The sequence below is a fragment of the Camelina sativa genome, chromosome 10 (assembly GCF_030686135.1).
Source record: "Camelina sativa cultivar CO46 ecotype springtype chromosome 10, ASM3068613v1".
NCBI classification, from domain to species: Eukaryota; Viridiplantae; Streptophyta; class Magnoliopsida; order Brassicales; family Brassicaceae; genus Camelina; species Camelina sativa.
The window spans coordinates 15,251,084-15,266,539 of NC_141889.1; the positions used below are offsets into that span (position 1 = coordinate 15,251,084).

Sequence of the window (15,456 nt, forward strand, 5' to 3'; positions counted from 1 at the left end):
TTGTTTAGTAAAAATATTAAAGTGTTTGGAAATAAAGATATTTGAATGTTTAAAAAAAAACTGAGAAAATTTGTTGACTTGACACGTAAGCAAAAATATATAGAGGATGTGCATGTTAGAAATTGTGAGCTTGAATTATAACACTACAAGAAATGATGGTTTTAATAGCATTATTTAATAGAGGATTTTTGGTTTTGCTATAGTTGAGTTTCTTAAAGTAACATAGTGTTTCAATTCATATCCAATTTGTTTCTCTGATCTGTCATTTCATTCTTCTCTCTCTCAGTCTCATTCTCATTCTCTGTTAGTCGCAATCCCAATAGATCTCAATCGTCAGATTGTTGATCCAAATCAAACTGGTGAGGTCAAAAGTGACTCATAAGGTAAAATATATGTTTGGGTGTTCGTTAATTTGCAATGATTTACTATAATTCATGTTAGATAGATCTGAATCGTTTGTTGTTTCTCACGGTTGCAGGAAGATTGCAGTTAATCTTCAGTCGAAGGTAATATTTGATACTAAGTGATGTTTGTCTGAGTTTAATCGATATTATCTGATTTGTACTTGAAGCTGTTGTAATGATACTCCATCTCGTGTTATGTTTGTAGAAACTAGATTCAAACTCTTGTTCGGTCGTACCTTGATTTTATTTGTGTAAGATATTATTTCTAGTTTTTTTGTTTGTCACTTTGTTGTTGATGTGGTTTATGTGAATATCTGATCATTAAAGTTTTTATCACAATTGTACGTATAATTGGTGTTGGAGCTTGGGTAGTATTGGTGTAAAATGGACAAGGCATGGGTTTGGCTTCCAAGGTATGTGTCTGATTCTTATATGTTATTTTCATGCATGGATTCATTTATAATGTGATTCTAAATTGCGTAATTTAATTACCTTATACAGGAATAACCTTGAATATGAGATGGAAGCAAGAAAATTTGTATTTGGAGCTGCAAGTAGGTTGGGTAATCGTACAATGATGTTTTTTCCCTGCGTCAATTGTAGAATTGTTTGCCATCAGCTGATACAGACCGTATTAGATCATCTAGTGATCAGGGGTATAGATGAGAAATACAAGAGGAATCCATTTTGGAGTAAGCATGGGGAAAGGGGGGACAAAAAACGGCTGTTGATGTTCCAATTTCAGAGGAAGAGGCTTATGACTTGATGAGAACAGATTTTTTGAGTGAGAATTAAATTATGAAAAGGCAAATGAGGAGTGTCAAATTCCAGAAGATTCTGAGTTTAGGGAGAAGTTAGAAGATGCCAAAACTCCACTATACTCATCATGTCACAAGTACAACAAGGTTTCTGCGATAACAATGCTATATACCACATCAAAGTGAAGAGTGACTAGTGTTAAAGACATGTTACCAGAAGATAATGTGCTTCCAAAGTCCACTGCCGAAATGAAAAATTCTTGAAGATCTTTGGGTTTAGTTACGATGTCATTCACGCATGCAAGAACGATTGCATACTTTATTGAAAGCAGTATGATCAGATAGAAAGTTGCCCAAGATGTAGTGCTTCAAGATGGAAAATGGATAAACACTATGGTAAGGAAATGAAGGGGATTCCAGGGAAAGTGGTTAGGTATTTTCCAATCAAGGATAGATTGAAGAGTATATTTAGATCAAAACAAATGGCTGAGGATTTGAGTTGGCATTTCAGCAATAGTAGTGAAGATGATTTAATGCGACATCTTGTGGACTCCATGACCTTGGAACAAGTGAATATTAATTGGCCAGAATTTTCTGCTTACCCTAAAAACCTCCGACTTGGTCTTTCTACAGATGGAGTGAACCCTTTCTCTTTGCAAACACAAATTACAGTACATGGCTAGTTTTGTTAGTTAACTACAACATGACTGCTACCATCTGTGTGAAGGCCAAGAACATCATGTTGACTATGTTGATCCCTGGTCCAACTGCACCAAGTAACAACATTGATGTATATCTATTACTGTTGATAGAGGATTTAAGTGATTTATGGACCAAAGGTATTGAAGTTTTTGACTCTTTTATCAAAGAAAAGTTTACACTTAGAGCTTTGTTATTGTAGAGTATCAATGACTATCCAGCCTTATGAACATTGGTTGGGTGTAAGGTTAAGGGGAAATAAACTTGTATCGTTCGTGGAAAGGACACACAAGGTAGGTGGTTGAAGCATATTAGCAAGTATGTGTATTTGGGCAATAGGAAACGATTAAGGCATGGACATCCGTACAAGCATAAAGGATGGTTTGATAACATTGTCGGGAACATGGCAGCAAATAAAATTCAAACTGGTGAGATTGCTGAGATAAGTAAAATGATGGAGATGATGAAGAATCTGACAAACCAAATAATGGAGTTGATGGAGAATCTGAGAACCAAATGATGGAGTTGAAGGAGATTCTAAGAAAGAGAAGAATGAAGTTGATGTACCACTTGGTCCAGAAGACGCAAAAGGTGAACAATCTTACAAGCCTACTGAAGGAGGAGGTTCACACCCGAGAACTGAAGAAGTACAACTCGAGTAGTCGACCTCTACCACCAAAAGAAAAAGGGGACACACGAAGATGCGCAAGGTCGCTAAAGAACCTCTAGCCAAGGTTGAGGTAGAATTTACATCTCTGGGTGAACAAGCAAGATCTTGATCAATGACACTTTCAGCGTTTCTTGGTCCTCTTGTGAGGGAACATGTTTCAGTAACACTCCCTGATTGGAGAAAACTTGATGAGCAGAGAAAAGATGCAATGTGGGAAGAAATTCATGTATAAGATTTTATTTACTACTCGACATTAAAAATTATGAATGTCATATAACATATTGTCTCTTATAGGGGAGGTTTAATTTGCAAGAATAGTGGCAAAAAGATGTTGGTTTCAAGAAGATGGGTTGTTTGTGGAGAGCACGAAGTCACGCGCAACTTTTAATCTATTACTGAGTGGAACAATTGGGTGAAGAGCAAGTGGAGCTTAAGGTGTTCCATCTTTTCTTTTAGTTATTTTATCTCCGATACATATATTTACAGATTAAACACGTTGATGTGTGGTTGTTTGTTCATTTTGTAGGTGAGAAGTGAGAGATATAAGAACTTGAGAAGAGCTCAGATTCCACACACAACTAGCCGCAGAGAGATATTTCGCCTGGCACCAGATTTGGTAATTATCTGTATTGTACTGTATTTTCCATTTATACAAGAAACCAGATAACTTATATAACTACTACTTGTAGAAAAAAAAGAGTTCAAACCGTAGTACGGTGACTGGAAGTAAGATATGGCTAGCAGGACACACTCACAAAGATGGAAGACCAGTGAAGCCGAAATTTGCTAAGACTATTGTATGAAGTTATCTAATCACTTAAAAGTTTTCATATCTATTATCTAGTCGCAAGAATATATATTTGTGCATGTCTCAGGAACAAATACAGTCAATCGATAGTCAAATGGACTCCACAGCCAATGATAACATAATAGAAGATGTTTTTAGTCAAATGTTAGGGAAAGACAGACCTGGCAGAGTTAGAGATTTGAGTAGAGGGATTACTGCTACCAAATTAGCATTCCTCCAGTCTAGAGACACACATGTGCAAAAGCTGGAAGCGTCACAAGCCGATTTGATTAGTCAGATTAAAGAACTGAAAAATGTTATCAAAATTTTATAGCTGGAAAGGTTCGTCTGCTAGCTCATTTATATGTCTCAGAGGACATTATAAAAAACTCATTTAACAATAATATATGTATCTTCTTGTCAGTAAACCTGTTCTAATATGGGAGCTCAAACTGAAGCAAGTGATGTTAGTCAAGGAGTTAGATGTTAGCTGCTTGAATGGTTTTTAGGAGAAGATGTCGTTGTCAGGGAAGGTCTGTTTCAATGACCCAATAAGTCCAAATACTTTTGATTCCAAGGTAATCTTTAAAGACTTTGGTTAATTTATTCTCACCCAGCAAAGTATTTGATGTTACTATATATGAGTCAATCTTAGTGGACAGATCAGATGAGTCACTTAAAAGATGCAAAGTTTATGATTGTAATCTCCATAGTGAAGTTGTTGCTGAGGGTGTTTTGTGTTCCATAAATCGGAAAAAAATGCTCAAGAACATCTCTCTGGGTCCAAATGTTGTCGTTATAAAGATTGATTGTATCCTGAAGGAGGTTGTTTATCTGTATAGGCCAACAGAAGAAACACTTTTGATGGTTGATGCACTCGAGGTACAAATCGCATGGCCAATGGATAAGATAGAAGTCATCAATCAGAATGCAGGCTAGTCTTCAGTGAAAAGATCACCTCGGGTAAGTTTTGATGTTGATATGATGTGTATCAATTTTGTTTTGATGTTGTGGTGATGAATTTCTGATTACTATGTCTATTGCATATTGATGATGTGGCAATGTACAAGTACTAACTTTGATACCATTAATTGAGTCAAGAAGTGCACCCTTTTGAATTGCAAAAACTCTGGTGAAATTGTTGTAGAGGGCCGAGTGTGTTCTACTGATCTAGTACATTTCAAACCCTTAGGTCCCAATGCTTCCAAGGTCTTGGTTGATGTTTCAAAGATTGATAATGCAAAAGTGTAGAGACCAAAGTCAGAAGTGAAATTCATTACTGATGCAATAGGCACAACAATGGCTTGGCCTAATGACAGGATTGTGTTTTTCTGAGACTTCTAAGTAAATAGTGTGTTGAAAATTCTAAAACAATGTTTTATCTTGTTTACTGCATTTGAATTTCTCGTTTTATGAGCACTTAAAACTTGAATGAGTATTTTCTAATATATGCATATCAATGAATATTATGTTTTCAGTCTAATAATCTCTCCACGTTTAAAATTTAAATATCTCTAGTAACCACAAAACTAACGTATAAATTTAGATGTGCATAAATACACAAATTTAATTATTTACACAAAACAAATTGATATAATGGATTAATTAACGTTTAATTTGATGTTTTTCTTCAATTAAAAAAAATTATGTTTTAAAATTTTCATATTTAATAAGGTAATAATGAGACATATATAACTATCAATAATGACATAATTCACCTTTTTAGTATATGTATTTTTGTGTTTAGGGTATGTTTAGAGTAAGAATTTATTTCTTATCTTACTTTCTACACTGCTCTAATATCGTACAATAGCGTTTTTTCGATGCTAAGAAAACTCTTTTTCCTATAGTATAACTTATAAATGATTGAATTAAGTAAGATAAGAAATAAATTCTTAGATAAATTTTAGGGCGTTTCTAGAAGATGAAGAAAAACGAGATACGATGAATCATATAAGAAGTTAGCAAACCGACCTAACATGGACTCCTAGTTTTTATGTGCAACACATTGACTCCTAATTAATATATGCATAGTATGACGAGTTTTAGGGGTTCTTGTATAAGAAGTTAACCTGAACTGTATTGTTCGTTTGATTTCGTTTAAGTAACCTTTGTTATCCAACGAGATAGAATAATGGAGCAACAACAAAATAAGTTGTTTAGAAAAGGATATTCTTTTCATGTTATCGTATCACATTTCACGGGTTTAACAGTGTCTATTGGTTTTTTGTTTTTATCATTCCTTGGTTTGCTTTGGTATCAACATCCGAGAATGATTTGGCTTTGTAACATCTTTTCCTGATTTGACCTTATCTGCATGCTACTCCTTCTTTTTGGACATGCTTGTAGTTTCGTTGGTTAACTATAATTAAAATACCAATGTCTTCCTTCACCTTAATCATGCTCGGAATTAATCGGTTAGGCATTCCAATTAGTCTGTTTTGGGTTCAAGTAATCCAGCCCTCACATATTTTTTATTGGGTTTATTTTCCAAAGGTCTCTTTCTAATTAGAGTTGTTCTTGTCTAATATATTAGAAACTTATTTTCTAATCTTCCGATGTGAGACATTGTTTGCATTCCAACAAACTTCCCTTCAAACTATGTACCACGATACTTTAGCCTTCTCTTCAGCGAAACCTAGGTACCTAGGATCCGGTATCCCTTTATTCCTGAAATATTCTTGAGACACCTTAATCATGTCATATTTTTGAGAGATTCTCCCACACCAAACACATAGCCCACACCCATTCCCCTAGGTCCATTTTTCGACTTAGGCTCTGATACTAATTGTTGGGCTTTCCAAGCCCAAACCAACTCCTTTATTAGTATGGTATTGTCCGCTTTGGGCCCAAGTGGTCCAACCCTCATGGATTTCTTATTGGACTCATTCCCAAAATACCTCTATCTAATTAGAGTTGGTCTTGACTTATATATTAGACACTTCTTTTCTAATCTTCTGATGTGGAAAATTGTTTGTATCCGAACAAACCCTCCCTCAAACCATGTACCAAGATACTTTGGCCTCCCCTTCAGCGAAACCAATGTACCTAGGATCCGATACCCCTTTATTCCTGAAGTATTCTTGAGGCACCCTTAATCATGTCATCTTTCCTTCTATACCGAACACAGAGCCCACACTGATTCCCCTAGGTCTACTTTTTGACCTAGGCTTTGCTACCAATTGTTGGGCTTTCTAAACCCAAGCCAACTCCCCTATTAGTATGATATTTTCCGCTTTGAGTCCAAGTGGTCCAGCCCTCACGGATTTCTTATTGGGCTCATTTCCAAAGGGCCTCATTCTACTTATTTTATAATCTTTCGATGTGGGTTATTGTTTGTATCGCAACATAATCTTTAAGATCAATATAGTAAACTCATTCACATAGTTTCAAATCGCGTTCGGGTTCAGATTGGATATTTCAGTTTTTTGGATTTTCGGGTATATAGGTATAGGATCCGTTAGGGTATTTATAGTCTTCGCGTTCGGATAATGTTCAAATCAGGTATTTCGGGTTCGGATTCGGATTATCCAAAGTTCACAAAACTCAAAAATTTAGTATCCAATTTAGTTTAAATTATTTAAAAATACCCAATTTCTCTATAATTTTAGAGTATTGTTTACCCAAATTTACTAAAAAAAATAGTTTAAATTCTTAAAAATATCTAAAAATCTTAATATTTTGGACAATTACATAATTAAAATAATAAATATTACTAATATATTATTATTATATATTAATAATGTGGGTATATTTGGATACCCGTTCGGATTTCGTGTTGGATCGGGTTTGAATTTTTGGATTTAGAGATTTGGAACCCATTCGTAGGCTTGAGCGTCCTATTACCTGTTCGGGTTCGGATCATATATTTTGGATTTTTGGGTTTAAAGGTATAGGACTTGTTTGGGTATTTCTAGATTTTTTGGGTTTGGATCGGATTTGGATCAGGTATTTCGGGTTTGGATACGGATCTAGAATCTGAAACTTTCTTGCTCTTCCTTTCTAAAATGTTGGTGGCTGCAAAGCAATCAGACTCTGTCACGTCACCATTGAACTTCTCCAAGGTTGGGCTTCTCACTTTGTGGTGGTGATGAACGGCGGCTCAAAAAAGCAGTCGCGGAGGCTAGAACAGCAAGATCTGGAAAAAAATGAAACAAAGAAAGGATTAGACAAATAGACAAAAAGAAAGAGAAAGAGGAGAAGAAGAAAAATGGGCATAACAGAAGAACGAAGAAGAACAAATAATTTGCTTTTACAACGAAACAAAAACAAAAAAAGGTTTTGTATCCGTTAGATTTAGTGTTATCAACGGTGGATGATTAACTAGATAGTGATGCTCATCTTTGTAGAACAACCAATGAGAAGCTAGCTAGTATTTTTTTTTTTTTTTTTTTCGCGAGAAGCTTAGTATTTGTTGTTGTATCTTTAATGTTTTTATTATCTAATTTTCTTTCCTTTATTCAATATATTTACTAATGATTTATGGTTTACAGTTATAAGTTATGAAATGATGATTAAATTTAAAAAACTTAATTATTCTATGATTTTAATTTATTATAATGATTAAATTTGTCACAAAAAATTTTAGTGGTTAGTCTAAGTTACGATTTAGTTACGAATATTGTCGTGTCTAGATAGCTACAAAATGTTTTTGTGGCTAACTGGTGACAAAAGTTTTCACGTGCTACTTTTGGTAATTATTTTGTGGCCAAATTGTCACGAATGTACTACAAACTAGATTAGGACCCGCGGTACACTGCAATGCAAATTATTTATAACTAACATATTTAAATTATAAATTTTATGTGTTGGTTAAATATGTTATAATTGTATAATAATTTTTAATTTTATGATTTAAAGTATAAACCATATAATACCATAATATAATTTGTTTTTACATAATATTTATTTAATCAATTTAATTAGATATGTCTATTCTTTGATATGTTAGTGTTAACAAAATAATGAAATGATGTTTTATCCGTGTAACACCAAATTAATGATATTTTAAATCTATATAAATATCGACAAACCCGTCCCGCTATATAACTTCGTCCAGAGATATTTTAACTCGCACTATATCATGTTAATTTTTTTATATTTATTGTTTTGTATTATAAATATTAGCTTGAGTTGCTATGTTATTTATTAAGATTGTAATCATTTACATTTTATAAGATTGACGCTTCTTATAAAGTTTAAATATTTATAATACTTAAAATTCTTAAAATGGTTGTGCATTTCTTGTAAATTGAGTAATATATATCTGTTTTTAAAAATTTGTATTACATCATATGCAGGAAAAAATCACAATTAACTTGTAGTATAGAATAATTCTAGATAATTTAAATATAAATTCAAACAAAAATTATAAGGAATCATATATTTATGTTTGAGAGAGGTAGAAAAATTTCTTTATTTTTTAAAACATTACTTATAATTAATTTGAAATTTTTGGTAACTAATATTAAAGTCAATGCATTAAATGCAAAAACTTTCCAAAAAGTATTTTTGAGCAAAAACTGCTGCAAAAATATTAGTATAGATGTTTTTAGGAACTAATTCGTGAAAACTTAATATTTGTAACAATTTAAGGTACTCATTTGAATTTTGGTTTGGATCAGATTTGAGTTCGGATTTTGGGATTTAGAGATTTGGAATCCATTGAAGTATTTTAAAATTTTGGGTAAGGTTTTGGGATCCGATTTTTCAGATTGGATTCGGATCCTAGTATTTTGCGAGGTGTACATTATTTCATGTCGATATAAAATGGAATGATATATGTTGTCAGAAAATTATAAACTGTATAAAAAAAATCATTCTGTCAATTATAAAGTATTATACAAAATCATTCTGTCAATGATAAAGTACTATGCATTATTATAGCTAGGATTCCACCATATTTTTTTTACTATACATCTGTTAGCCACTTATTTATATGTCAATCAGGTGAGGCTTATATAATATTTTTAAAGCATTATTTCATTACTATATATATTTTAGCTTTTCCCCACATATCTCCCGGCCTCCAACTCTCTAACTCTCCCACTCTCGGTCTATCATCTCAAGAACTAAGCATGGAAGACCAGACGTTCGATTATGAAAGTCTTGCGTTCACAAAGTTGTCTCACTCTCAGTGGACTGATTACTTCCTCTCTGTTCCCATTGATGATTCGGTGAGACATGTCTACTAATTTTATATTCACTAGAGTATATTGACATGAAAAATATATAAAGACTCTTATGTTTTTCTTTTATATATATAAAAGTTTGTCGGGAAAATAAAAATACTACGTTATGACGATACAATTTACTTGAAAAAGATCTTTGACTATGTATATACTAATAGGAACTAGATGTTCTTACAAGAGAGATTGACACGCTCAAGCCTGAAGTTAGGGAGATCCTATCTTCGCAAGGTGAAGATGAGACATCAATGAGGAAAGTGCTGTTGATCCAATTGCTTCTTAGCCTTGGTCTTGCATTTCATTTTCATAATGAGATCAACGATATACTCGAACATGTTTTTCGAAGAATAGATGATATAACTGGTGATGAAAAGGACTTGTCTACAATCTCCATCATGTTCCACGTTTTTAGAACATACGGATACAATGTGTCATCCGGTAAGCCAATTTTTTTTTTAAATTCATGCATGTGCCAAACTGCAAATAACCTAACAATGTAAAATCTATAGGCAACTTAAAAACATAACTTACGACATTATTCAAAACACCTATTCTTGTCGATAGCTACAAATTTAATCTGAATGCCGTTAGTTTTCTTTCTTTTGTAACGAACTACAAAACCATTTCAATTTTCAATAGATATTCACTAAAGAACATACATGTTCAAGTGTTTTTTTGTTTCCCGTCCTTCTTAATTACCGACGGGTTTCTCTCCGTTTGATAAAAATAAAAGAAAACTAAACATATACATATGTATCGAACATCACTTTATTAAATCAAGAAACAAAAAAATAGGGAACGTTTTTTTTTCTTTTTATATATATTGAAAGGTTAGATTTTGTTATTAGCAAGTTCATTCAAGCAAACATTAAACACCAGTTTAATTGGACGTGATAGTAAAATCTTAGCTTTTGTTTTGGTATATAAGAGAATCTAGAAAGAGAAGAGTTTATAAATAGAAACTAGTTCTTGTATAGTGGATGCTGCTACAAACTGTATGATGTATTATATTAAGTTTTGTAACGAAGTCTTACCATATATATTAATAGTTGTTTGTTTTGTGGTGCATCATCTCTTCCTCGTCTGTATATATGTAGATATATTCAAAAGATTTACAGGGGATGATGGAAAGTTTGAGCAGTCTCTTAAGGGAGATGCCAAAGGTATATTGAGCTTGTATGAAGCCGCTCACTTGGGAACAACAACAGATTATATATTGGAGGAGGCATTGAGGTTCACATCGAGCCACTTAAAGTCTTTATTGGCAGGTGGGGCATGTCGGCGTCATTTCCTAAGGCTTATAAGGAACACACTTTATTTACCTCAGCGGTGGAACATGGAAGCAGTAATTGCAAGGGAATACATTTCGTTTTACGAACAAGAAGAAGATCACGACAAGATGTTACTTAAATTAGCCAAACTCAGTTTCAAGTCATTGCAACTGCATTACATTAAAGAACTAAAAACCTTTATCAAGTAGGAAAAAAGTACAATGGTCATTCTTGTGAAATTTGACAACTCCAACTTCATTAATTAGTTTCTTTTTGGTTTTTTGTTTGTTTTGATTTAATTTGAAGATGGTGGATGGAGCTAGACCTTACTTCTAAGTGGCCAAGTCAATTTAGAGAGAGGATCGTGGAGGCGTGGCTCGCAGGATTGATGATGTATTACGAACCACAATTTTCAGATGGGAGGGTAATTGCCGCTAAGTTCAACTACCTTCTTACAATTTTAGATGATGCTTGCGATCATTATTTCTCTATTCCTGAGCTTACAAGACTCGTAGATTGTGTGGAAAGGTATAAGCGAACTTTGTACCTATATATATAAGTTATACTACTTTTTGAATGCCATCAGTATTTTATCCAATATATATATGTACAGCGTTTGCCGGTATTATGTGTAGATGGAGTCCTGATGGCGTTGACACACTAGAAGGTATATCACGAATTGTCTTCAAACTTATGTTGGATGTTTTCGATGATATCGAAACAGGAGTGAGATCTAAAGGAAGTTCCTACCACTTGAGAGAAATGTTAGATGAGGTGATCAATATAAACAAATACATCAGTGTTGATAACAACATACATTATATAAATATATATAGCTTGTAAAAATATATTTATGCATATCTTTGAGAATAAAAATAGATACTTATATATATCGTTTAATTTTTTTTTTTAAATAGCTCAAGACACTTGTGAGAGCAAATCTTGATCTTGTCAAATGGGCACGAGGAATTCAGGTGCCTAGCTTTGAAGAACATGTAGAGGTTGGTGGAATAGCACTTACCACATATGCAACGTTAATGTATTCTTTTGTTGGAATGGGAGAGACTGTTGGGAAGGAAGCTTATGCGTGGGTAAGAGCGAGACCAAGACTAATCAAATCTCTAGCTGCTAAAGGTCGTCTAATGGACGATATGACTGATTTTGAGGTGAGAAGTAATGATTTTTGCTTGTTTCCATTGAGTTGGTTTTGTTTTTCCTATAACTTAGGTAAATGGTATTGTCAGAACGACATGAGTAATGGTTTTGCTGCGAATGCGATCAACTATTATATGAAGGAATGTTTAGTAACCAAGGAAGAGGCTATTCTAGATTGTCAAAGAATGATCTGGGACATCAATAAGACCATAAATGAGGAACTACTTAAGACATCCGACATGCCACGTCGAGTTCTCAAGCAAGCACACAATTTTGGACGTTTATTGGAACTCCTCTACACCAAGTCCGATGATATATACAATTGTAGAGACGGAAAACTCAAGGAGTATATGGTAACTCTGCTCATAGATCCAATACGTCTTTGAAGACTTTAAATTACATGTCTTATGATTTAAGAAGATGGTTTTTCATGTTGGTTACTGTCGGATAACATCATCTTAGAGATGTATTACAATAAAGAAGTTATGACAACAATAGACTATTTTATATCAAATTTGTTCATTATTTTAATTCTTCACCGAATATTGTATTAACATTTACAACATCCAGTGGAGTAGCAGTCAAACGGAGCTGAAAACGTTCAATACAAGATCAAAAGAGTTTAAAATATTGGTGAACATGCACCAAGTTCTTTGTGAGTCTTTAACCCTCTGATTCAACACTATCTTGCAGATTGTTAGTTTCCGATGCACTGATACCAATGACAAAGCCGATCGAAGATGTCACAATCCCACCATATGCAAATGAAGACGAGCAAAACAAGGTGAAGGCATGAGCGGGCAACAAAATTACGTACATCTAAAGAAGAAGCAACAAAACCAAACGACAGCATAACCGTAGGTTATTCTTATTAGGTGCATAAAACGTTAATTGAGTTGGTTTATTCATGTCTACAAAAAGTAAACACTTGTACTCATTTGACGAACTAATTAGAAAGTAATTTACAGAAAGTAAATAGTTCTCTGTCTCTCTCTCTTTATCTGTCAGTTTTAACATTAAGACTATATACAAAATCTTACAAATCATTCCTCCAGAAACCAAAAACATCTTAACATATGTATCTCTGGTCTCTTCAGCTTGTATCCAGTTCAGGAAACTGTATCACTGCACATGTTAAAACCAACCAATGTGGAAACTTGTGATTAGCTTTCACAGCAATCTCATGACTTTAATCTCTGGGGTTAGGAGATGAAAAAAAAAACTATGTTTTCAATTACTTGATCCTGTTCACCAACTAAGGATAGTCTTATAGAAATCACATTGTAGCCAAAACACAGAATTTATACAATTCCAACAAGATTGCATGAGGAAGAAAAGAATCATGGTTACCTTACTATGACAATCTTGGTGTGAAATTTTCTGGTTGTTAACATTAACATACACCTCACACGACACTTTACCCTGTCGAAAGAAACAACTTTAATCATCAGCTTTTAAATTATAACAAGGAAACTACAACAGCACAGAATAACCAAAGTTCATGCCATACAAATATCAAAATAAGTTTTTCACAAAAAAAAAAAAAAAAAAAACTATACATAATTAGAAACTCTTAATATTGTTTACTTTCAACTAAGTACAGGTTGTGGAGTCAGGAAGTTGTAATATAATGCTAGTCATCCAGACAACAATAATGTCACTCTTTCTCCTCCATTTCCCAAATAACAATGGCAAACATTATAAAGGCTAATGATTCAAATATCATTTAGAGAGCACAACCAAAACACATATCTCCTACCAAGGTATAGAACACAACAGGGCAAACATGTTCCAGAAGCTGAAAGAAACTACAATACCGGTCTACAAAACTCTAACCAATCAAACCTTTCCATCATTCACAAGTAATGAAACAACCAATACAACTTTAAAACCTAAAGATAATAAGACTAGAACCATTGATCCAATCACCATTAAAACCCTTAGTATAAACTAAACTCAAAACTAAAACCTTTCCAATCAAAATCTGACTAAAGCAAAGTATCAAGAACCCTAAACTCAGCTATAGAAGAAATAGAGCCTATACCTGAATAGGGATTTGAAACAAGAGTACACCAAGATCACCTTTAACCTGAGCAACCGTATCAAAAGGAACAACACCTTTAGCCAAATCACCAATCAAATAAATCACATCATGAACAACCTCAAGACCATCAAGCTCAAGCGTGGCATCAATATAAGAGCTATCACGAGCACGAAGGTGTCCACCTTTAGACTTCACGACACCCAACTCTCTCCCTCTATACCCAATCGAAACGACGAGCGAATCGTAATCGAGAGAGAAGAAGTCGCGGTTCCGGACTTTGATCGTGAGGGAGAAAGAGAGGTCTAAGGCGATTTTATGCGAATCGAGGACGCTTATGTGGTTTAGATTGATTCGAGAGACAGTGATGTCTGGATCTGAAGGGTAGAGGAAGTAAACGGCGGCGGAGAGGAGGAGGATTGCGGCGGCGAAGAGGAGAGAGCAACGGAGGTTACGGAGGAATGAAGGACGGCGGTGACGGAGATAAGGAGTTAGAAGGATCACGGTTTGAGAAGGTTGTGATGAAGGAAGAGGTGTGTAAGGGATGCCATAGTCTTGATGCTTCGACGACGCCATTATCGTTTCAAAACGAAGAAGATGGGTTTTGGGAGGGTATAAATGTTGATTTTAGAAATTATGGGGTTTTTTCGTGAGAAATTTGATTTTTATAGAGCACAATACTTTTTACACTCTTATAAATGTTCTTTATACGTGGAGGAGCGGTGAGAACCGTTGTATGAGATGAGATCTACGGTGTAAGATTTACTTTGAAAGCGTTAAGAGTGGAAAAAAAAAATTAAAAAGGAAATGTTGACAGTGGGATTTGAACCCACGCCCTTTCGGACCAGAACCTTAATCTGGCGCCTTAGACCAACTCGGCCATATCAACTACGTTGAACAGTTTTCAAATGTATTTTATTTATCCGAAACTATTCTCTGAGTTGATTAAAATAGTTGTAGCTCAAAGTTGAAATGTACCCATATTTTTCTCTTAGATTTTTGTTTTTGGGCAAGTAGAATCATTTAGGCATATTTGAAAGAGATCAGTAGCAAGTATATGTTTCTACCTCAAGAGTCAAGAGATAAACAGTCAAGTGTCATTTTAAAAAGAAAAAGGAGAATTTATGAAAAAATTCTGTGAATGTGGGTAAAACTTGGATCCATCTCATAATGAATTACTATGAGTACCTTTAAGGCAATACCATTTTAACTCTGGAGTTTTTTTTTTGTTACTTGTGTCAATGTCTGCATAATGAATTACTTACCTTGAGTACTACCTTACTTAAATACACTTTTATTTATAGGTCTCAACCCGACATATATAAGAATACTGAAATACTAACTGGCTGTTATTGGAGAGGTGATTTCTGAATTCATATGGAATTGTAAATTCTAAAAATCAAAACACATAGATTTTGAAATAACATGTTTTATCCTTGGATTTGAATCTTTCTATTTTACTCTTTCAAATCCATACAAATCA

At 33.9% G+C, this 15,456-nt stretch overlaps 2 protein-coding genes, 1 long non-coding RNA gene and 1 other non-coding gene across 6 annotated transcripts; 2 read left to right on the forward strand and 2 right to left on the reverse strand.

Annotated features, from left to right (window-relative positions):
- The first annotated feature begins 285 nt into the window (after positions 1-285).
- Positions 286-4,766, forward strand: LOC104719132 (uncharacterized). The gene is made up of 9 exons (XR_756515.3): positions 286-383; positions 479-817; positions 906-2,757; positions 2,826-2,966; positions 3,058-3,147; positions 3,221-3,328; positions 3,407-3,660; positions 3,743-3,896; positions 4,161-4,766. It is a non-coding gene; the product is annotated as an uncharacterized LOC104719132 (long non-coding RNA).
- Positions 4,767-9,289: 4,523 nt separating this feature from the next.
- Positions 9,290-12,928, forward strand: LOC104719135 ((Z)-gamma-bisabolene synthase 1). Of its 3 annotated transcripts, none has more exons than XR_015569169.1 (8): positions 9,292-9,494; positions 9,668-9,944; positions 10,604-10,982; positions 11,084-11,305; positions 11,391-11,551; positions 11,695-11,943; positions 12,022-12,285; positions 12,626-12,928. XR_015569169.1 is itself a non-coding variant. In XM_010436989.3 (8 exons), the coding sequence occupies exons 1-8, from the start codon at positions 9,396-9,398 to the stop codon at positions 12,698-12,700; spliced, it is 1,704 nt and encodes a 567-aa protein (XP_010435291.1). In that variant the 5' UTR covers positions 9,292-9,395; the 3' UTR covers positions 12,701-12,928. The 3 variants fall into 3 exon arrangements, 2 of the variants coding, with proteins under 2 accessions (XP_010435292.1, XP_010435291.1); XM_010436989.3 differs by having other exon boundaries at positions 11,413-11,551; XM_010436990.3 differs by lacking the exon at positions 12,626-12,928 and having other exon boundaries at positions 9,290-9,494; positions 11,413-11,551; positions 12,022-12,446.
- On the reverse strand, positions 12,778-14,647 carry LOC104719134 (uncharacterized). Its single transcript, XM_010436988.3, has 3 exons — positions 13,977-14,647; positions 13,283-13,354; positions 12,778-13,057 (listed from the first exon to the last, which is right to left on the reverse strand). Exons 1-3 carry the CDS (start codon positions 14,547-14,549, stop codon positions 13,055-13,057), a joined length of 648 nt encoding a protein of 215 aa, XP_010435290.1. The 5' UTR covers positions 14,550-14,647; the 3' UTR covers positions 12,778-13,054.
- A 134-nt stretch (positions 14,648-14,781) lies between these two features.
- On the reverse strand, positions 14,782-14,862 carry TRNAL-AAG (transfer RNA leucine (anticodon AAG)). The gene has a single exon. It is a non-coding gene; the product is annotated as a tRNA-Leu (tRNA).
- Between the last annotated feature and the right edge of the window lie 594 nt (positions 14,863-15,456).

Bases quoted from the DNA above. Each gene is read 5' to 3' on its own strand.
- LOC104719135 (XM_010436989.3), top strand. From the start codon at position 9,396: ATGGAAGACCAGACGTTCGATTATGAAAGTCTTGCGTTCACAAAGTTG. The intron at 10,983-11,083 runs GTAGGAAAAAAG...TTTAATTTGAAG, and splicing joins GAACTAAAAACCTTTATCAA to ATGGTGGATGGAGCTAGACC. The intron at 11,306-11,412 runs GTATAAGCGAAC...TATTATGTGTAG, and splicing joins CTCGTAGATTGTGTGGAAAG to ATGGAGTCCTGATGGCGTTG.
- LOC104719134 (XM_010436988.3), bottom strand. From the start codon at position 14,549: ATGGCGTCGTCGAAGCATCAAGACTATGGCATCCCTTACACACCTCTT. The intron at 13,355-13,976 runs GTATAGGCTCTA...TTCTTTCGACAG, and splicing joins TGTTTCAAATCCCTATTCAG to GGTAAAGTGTCGTGTGAGGT.